The 7,486-nt window shown below is 52.3% G+C and overlaps 1 protein-coding gene across 3 annotated transcripts in view; it reads right to left on the minus strand.

Moving 5' to 3' along the window:
* The window catches only part of CADM2 (cell adhesion molecule 2), a 578,035-nt gene extending 571,775 nt beyond the window's left edge, over nt 1-6,260 (minus strand). Inside the window, exon 1 of one of the 3 annotated variants that reach the window (XM_059872652.1) lies at nt 5,688-6,260. In XM_059872652.1, the coding sequence (XP_059728635.1) occupies nt 5,688-5,748 (61 nt within the window). In that variant the 5' untranslated portion in view covers nt 5,749-6,260. The remainder of the gene's footprint in view (nt 1-5,687) is intronic. The other 2 variants (XM_059872630.1, XM_059872640.1) reach the window with 2 other exon arrangements.
* Between the last annotated feature and the right edge of the window lie 1,226 nt (nt 6,261-7,486).

Below are 7,486 nucleotides of genomic sequence, written 5' to 3' on the forward strand. Positions count from 1 at the left end.
ACTCCAGCATTAAAGGAGAGCACTAGAAGAAAAGCTATAGAGCCCCCAGTGTTTTATCCCTGAAATAAATGTTCTCTCCTTCTTCCAACCCCCTTAGAATGCTATAATGATAGTGGCTTATGCATTGATATTTAAAGCACCCATCCTGAGCTTAGTATGCATTAACATAAGAGAAACTGCAAACATTTGGGCTTTGTCTTTAATTTTCATGTATAAAATGAAAGGAAAAGATCCTGAAATAGGTTCAGAGGGGGGAAAAAGGAAAAAAAAAAAAAAAGCCACAACATTAAGGACCCTTGCAAAGACACACTCATTTTTGAAAATACTCAGTTCTTTCCAAAATGTTTTCATTATGTAGAAGGATAATTGCTCAAGGGCAAATTCCTGAAAGAAATCATGATTTTACAATTTATTCCTTGCCACTGGAATGTGATATTTGCCTTTCTTCCTTTCAAACACACCTCAAAAACTCCTTGGGAAGAAGGGATATGCTCATTAAGATCATACTTAATATCAATGCAATCCCAGAGGATACACACACTAAACTGTGTCTAATAGTTTTACCATTCTGCATTTGTTTTAGGATGTGTATTTTAAAAAGCATGTCAGTGGCAATCTCTCTACAGAAGACCCTGCATTGTTTTGAGAGGCCCTAACTTTTGGGAGTTTCTGCCTGCTGTTCAACTCAATTAAAACAAAATTGAAGTAATCCTTCTTTCTCTTAGAAAATGCATTAAAAGGACAATGACAACTTCTCCTATTTCTACATTTTTAAGTGTTAGATGGAGAGGGAGTCACTGTTCTAGTTCAGTCAACCACATTCTGGTTGGTTATACTGCTGTTCTTTTTGGCAAGCACCAGATGTCCACATCCATACCATACACAACTGCTGTAACCAGTTACTTAATCAACACTTTTAATGCACAGGAGAGAAAAAGGAAAAAAAAAAAAAACAAAAAAACCCCAAAACCACCTCAAAATCCAAGCTTCAATTTACATAGCAATATTAAAAGAATAACTCCTATTAAGAGAATAATTATTTGGTGGAAAGAGTAAGGGAAATCTCATTCAACACATGTTGTCAATAGTAGGATCAGGCCAGAGGGATGAGAAAGCTTATTATGAGAACTAAGGCTTCTGGAATTATAAACTATAACTTAGAGACATTTGCAGTACATTATCATGGAATTGGAACTGACAAGTAAATTTTAAAGCAGAGGCAGATCCACTGTTCTACATTTCTGAAATAAGATTTTAAAAAAAGAAGAACAAAACTAACAGAAAAGTAGACAAGAAAAATGTATTTGCTTCAACAGAGGTGCTGCTGTTGATCAGCACTTCCATGGAGTTACTTCTTTGGTGACAAACTTCAAAACTGTTTACTGTTGATTTCATGGTGGAAACTTGATAAATACTTTGAGTGCAAGAATATTTGAGTGAGTAATCCCTATTCAGGTCCTCCACAGGGAAGTTGTGGGGCATCATCAGTGGAAATCTGGATTGTTTACTTACTTCATGTTCTAAACTTGAACTGCTATAAAATGACTAACAGTACAAAGTCATGAAGAAATCAAGCAAAATAATTCATAAAATATGAACTAGCCTAAGAACTAAGCAGCTAATAAGCCTACCAAGCCCTGGTTAGATTGATGAAAGTCATATAAAGACAGACACCATCAGGTAGAGTGAAAAAATTTACATTTCAACTTGTGTCTAAAATATTCCACCTGGAGACTGTACTAGAACTACTGTATTTTATGATGCAATTTTGTATGCCCTCACAGTACCAACAGAATTAAAACTCCATGCATTTGACTTGCTGTACACTGTATTAGCATATGAACGCTTAGCTGTCAAGACAACTCCTGTGCAGGCAGCCTTGGGTTGCCAAGGTTTTGTTAACAGAAATCCAACTGAAAATTCAAAACAAAGTCTAAATACACAAGATATTGAGTAATGTGTAACAACTTCATCTTAAATCAGCTTAGACCATCTCGTAAGTACTCATATCCATGTTTGTCCAGGTTTGTTTGCAGGTTTTTTTATTCTGCTTGTAACAGATCTGGGCTAATGAAAAGATTCTCACCCGCAAGCAATTACCTGTCTTGGCTGATTTGTTGCATCAGTGGCCACGGTTTCTGACATATTACAGAGTCCCTGCATTATTTTCATTAGTAGACGGGTTGCAAGCCTTTGAAGTGTCTAAAGGAACTGCACTGAGAAGACTTGCCCATGTTGGGAAAATCTTGGACATGGATCGTTTGCTCCCACTCATGGCACTACCCAGTGCCTTCCCGGAGCGGAGCACATTAAGGCATTAGATGCCATTTGCATTATCACACAGCAGGGGGCTACAGCAGCTACAATTCCAGGATAATCCCAACCTGTATCTGTATCCTATCTGTATCCAGCAGAACTATTTTTATTGTAGCAGTTTCTCACGTGGCGACTCTTGACAATAACGAGCTTAATCCTCAGGTTGCATAAAAACAGCTCAGATGAAGCACTTGAGTTTTTCTAAAAACATGCCCACCCCGCAACTGTTAAATTTTGTCTGAGACTACATTCATGAAGTCAAAAGACAATCAGAACAGAAAGAAAAAAAAAAAAAAAAAAAAAAAAAAAGTAAGGCTGTCTGTAAACATAAATAACAGGTTAACCTCCTGGGACATCCTCTAAGTACTCCAGGCTCATTACAGAGCTCAAGTTAAGAACAGCAGCAGGCAGAGATCCTACTCTTTTCACAGCAAACGCTGGAGAGGGCAGAGCAGACAAATACCATCCCCGAACTCAGCTGACAAACCGCTTCCCAGCTCCACATGCTATTACTCCCTCTCCCACCTCCGTGGCTCCCCTTTCACAGCAAGCAGTTGACACTGGGCTCTTTTACTTGTTGTTTGCCTTCTCTCTGAAGGGACTGCTTGCTGCTAATGCTATTCCATGCACAAGCTGAGAAGCATTATTCTATGTCCTCTTCCCTCAGCTGATGCTTCATCAATACTCAGGACAGATTCCTTGAGCAAGTCTCTCCACAGATCTTGCCAGAAAGGAAAACTTCCATACAGGACACATGTCAGCTTGACTCTTTGTCACCTTGTTTTTAATTAGCTTCAGTTTCACCAACAGAAACCATCGGTAATTACAGTTCAGAAGTGCTTCAGATCCTCAGGACAAAGATGTTATTCCCACCAGAGCTGACAGAAAAACCTGCATGTCCCATGGTCCACAAACAAAAAATTGAAGGAATATAATAAATCCATTGAGCCACTTCACAATACAGTTTGGGCAAGTAAATCAAGCCAAAGGAAAAACTACTTTTAAATGCAGCTATTAAGCTATCAACAAGAAATATGTCTAATGGTAACTGTGTCTGCTACTTCTGTCAAAATAAATGGCAGAAACGAACAAAACAACATTTACGAAGTTGCACTTTAAGGTGGACTGAAGGAATTTGGTATTCTGTTGGATACAGCTGCCACTGAGGACAGTCTTATGTAATATATTTATTCATCTCCTCCATTCTCCTTTACCTCAGGAAACAAGGGTTGGAGAAATTACTTCCTCTCACTTCTGCCTGAGTGCTACAGGTTCTTTATATCCCCTTGAAAGAACACTCTGCTGAAGTGTAGCACACAGAGAGCCTAAGTATTTCTGACTGAAGTTTTAATCAGGAGCTGAAAAAATAATTGTGTGAGAAACTGAAGAGAGGGGAGATGTTTTACACACGCAGAGGGCAAGCTCGGTAATGTGTTAGGCATCACTTTTCCCCGTCTGCAAGGACAGGCCCAATCTGGTTATTTTCACACAGCCACAGTCAGGTTTTGCAGTACACCCCATTTCTTTGCAACACGTTTTTTACCTGCTGCAGTTCACAGAGTTACATTCTGCCTGGCACGCTCTCTAAACTGCAGTGAAAGACATCACTGTTTTTAATCACTGGTTTACTCTTAAAGCCGCGCCGCGCTGAATGCGGCTGATTGCATCTTAGGAAAGATCAAATCCTCCTCCTCCAGCAGCAACCCCGATTTTATTGGTGACAGAAAGTCAGTCCAGAGGCTTCCCACCCCCAGCTCCGTTGCAGGGCAATGAATTGACAATTCACAGGGAAATGTAAGAGGCAGAGAGGAGCCAGACCCCAGGTGCAGCGCGCCGCACATGCCCCCATAAATAATCCTGTATAGCACCAACACAGCAGCTCCTTGTGCGGTGACGTACCGGGCAACCCATAAACATCGGGAAAGAATACAAATAATCCGCCCGACGGAGCCGTCCTTCGAGGCTGCCCAGCGCACTCCCTTCCCCTCCCATTCTTTCTCGCGTCCTCGGCCGGGAACTTCCCCGCGAGGTGGAGCGGGGGCACTCGGGGTGGGGGGGGGTCTGGACGATGGGGATGGCAGCGGGGGAGGCTCCCGTGTTTCGGGAACCCGGGCGGCTGCCCGTGCCCCAGCTCCGGGCTGCCAGCCGCGGCTCCCTCCGGAGAGATCGCCCGACACATGACGCAGCCATGAGAAACGCGAAATATATTAAACTTGACGTGAAATGGCATGACGGAGGAGAGCGGGGGGGAGAAAAAAAATAGAAGGTTAAAAAAAAACCTACAAGGCCACTTAGTTTAATCGACTCTTCGCTTCTCCTTCCCACACCGAAACACCGAGAGAAGGGCTGCGAGATGCCCCGCATCCTCCCGGAGGAGTGGGGTCCGCCAGCGAGTTGCAGCGGGGTGGCTCCCCGGCCCCCTCCGCCCCCTCCGGACCGCGGGGCCGGGCCGCTCCCAGCCCGCCACCCCGCACCGTGGGGTCCCCGCCGAGCGGGGCGGCCGGAGGGCCGCGACGCCATCCCGGGAGCGAGGGGGCAAACTCCCGGCGGCAGCACAGCGGGCTTGGCTGCCGGCTCGGCTCCCGCCGGAGCGGGAGAGGGCTGGGGGAGGCTCCCCCGCAGGCAGCCGCGGCGGGCGGTCACCTCGCAGCGTGTCGCGGGGCTTCCCTGCGCGGCGGCCGCTCCATCCGATTTGGCCGGATAACGGGAACGAGGGGGAGCGGCGGCGGGCAGGAGGGAGAGGGGAATACATCCAGTCTGCAAACTAGCTGCAGGATGAGCCGCCTGGAGCAGGATGGCGAAGGGATCCGGGCTCATCCGATTACCCTCCGTGCACATTCGATGCCTCTCACACAGACACGCACTCCCGGTGGCGGCGCAGCGAGGCGCGGGCACCCCCCCCATCCCGCCGCCCCCCGCCGGGGGGGCACGGCTGGAGCCCGCACGTTTCCCCGGGATGCTGTAGCAGAGCACACGCCGCTGCTGCGGCTGCACTCGCACTTTCGGGGGCACGTTCGCGGCGGGCGAGGGAGGAGGTGACGGCCAGTCGGGGGACGGCTGCGGGGGTCGGCGAGCGGCTGGCGGAGGCGGGGTGAGGGGTAGGTGGAGGAAGAAGAGCGGAGGGCGAGAAGAGGCTGACGAGGGAAGGGCAGGAAGGGTTAACAGCCGTGCGGCGCTTCAGCGCTGGATAGCGCTACCAGAGCGGGAGGCTGGGGGCGCACGGCGAGGGGGGGAAGCCGGGAGAGGGGCGAGGGAGGGAGCGGGTCAGGAGTGGGGCGGGGGGAAAATCTGGGATGCCCCGGGCCGCAGCGGTGCCCCCCCGGCGTCCCTCCCTCCCCGCGCGTGGGGCAGGGGTGGGGAGGAGGCGGTACCTTGTACGAGGATCCCGCAGAGGCTGTAGAAGCGCAGGAGCGCGCCGGGCTTCAGCCGCATCCTGGGGGCTCCCCTCGGGCTGGGTGGGCGCCAGGCACGCAGATCCGCAGCCTCCCGCCGCTCCGCTCTCCGGGCGCTTCCTTCCCCCCGCAGGAGCCGCCGCCGCCGCCGCCTCCGCCGCAGTGTCTCCCTCGCTGTATCCAGTGGGGTGAGGAGGAGGAGGAGGAGGAGGAGGACCAGGGTCGCGGGGGTGGATTGGGGAGGGAGGAGGAGGAGGAGGAGGAGGAGGAGGAGGAGGAGGAGGAGGAAAGAGCGGCTCTCTCCGCTGGCTCCGGCGCTGCTGGGCAGGTTCAGGTTCCCACCGCGGAGCGGTGCCAGGTGCCCCCGCTGGCTCCCCTTGCCCCTGCCGGCGTGTCCGTCCGTCCGTCCGTCCGCCTCTCCGCTCGCCTATGGCAGGCTGTCCCGTGCCGTGCCGCCGCGGGGCGGCGGAGGCGGGGGGGATGCGCAGGGGCTCCGCTCCGCTCCCGCTCCGCTCCAGCAGCTTCCCGGCGCGAGACACAAGGGCAACCTCCGCTCGCCCCGCCCCTTTCTGCCACCGGCCCCGCCCCCGGGCCCGCCCTCCCGCCACACCCCGACCCTCCCTGCGCCTCGGCCACGCCTCCGCGGTCTCTTTGGTCCCGCCCCCGCCGGCCGGGCCCCGCCCCTCACTCCCGACCCGGCCCCTCGGGCGGGCGCGTGACTGGCGCGCGGCGCTGCCCAATGGCCGCAGCCCAGAGTAGGCCGGGCAGCCAATGAAAAGCCGCGTTACAAAGCAAAGGGGCGCGCCCCGGGGCCGGGCCCGCCTCTCTCGCCGCTGAGTGACAGCCAGCTCGGGCCAATCGCCGGGAACAGCGGCCGCGAGGCGGCGCCGCAGCCAATGGGCGGTGAGAGCGGCGGGGGCGGGGCGGGAGCGGGCGCTGTCCAGGGCCGGTGCTGAAGCGTCGGCCGCGCCGGGCGGGAGCGCCGCGGGACGCGGACCCGGCCCGGGGCTCTGCGAGGGACGCGGCCCCTTCGGCCGGCCCTTGCCTAAAGCCCCTTCTCCTCCCTCTGCTCTTCCTCCCCGAAAACAGCGGATCAAAGAAGGGCTTGCTGCGTCTCCGTGCCCGTGGGGACGAATCCCGTGCAGGTGCCCTCACCGCGGCGGCGATGAGATCGAACCCCGAGCAATGGCGATAAAGAGCTTCCTGGACTTTGGGCCGTGTTGGGCGGACTCTGCGTGGCGTGGAGAAAGTTTTTTCTGTGGAGGGTTTCTTGGGAGGGTTGGTGGCATTCAGCTCGTGTTCTGGAATTGCTAATGTTCCGAAAGATAAAGCGCCATGAGAAATGCAGGAAGGCAGGCAGCCACCTCACCTTTGTGTAGCTGGTGTTCAGCACAGCATGGGCCACCTCTTGCACAAGTGAAATCAGAATGCCTGGGTTTGAAGTTGCTCAGTCTGTCTGTAAACACCCCGTGGAGGAGTTCTGTTGCCTTATTCCACAGAAAGCAGAATTCCCCTGCACCCAAATAATGACCAGGCATTTTTCCAGGTCTGGTTCCATCCTTTTCCTGTTGAGGTTTTCTCTCCTACACCATGCAGCATGTTTCCCACAGTAACTCTGAATTTCCACCTTGACGTCCCAGGCTTTGACAGCAAAGGGCTTTGTGGAGATAAGTGGTGAAATAGTCTTCCCTACAGGAGAAGGAAGCTCTTTTAAAGCTCATTTCTCTGAAGGGGGCACGGTCTCAGATCATCAAGGAAGTGCAATCAGTTGTCAACTT

The sequence above is a fragment of the Haemorhous mexicanus genome, chromosome 2 (assembly GCF_027477595.1).
Source record: "Haemorhous mexicanus isolate bHaeMex1 chromosome 2, bHaeMex1.pri, whole genome shotgun sequence".
Classification (NCBI taxonomy): domain Eukaryota; kingdom Metazoa; phylum Chordata; class Aves; order Passeriformes; family Fringillidae; genus Haemorhous; species Haemorhous mexicanus.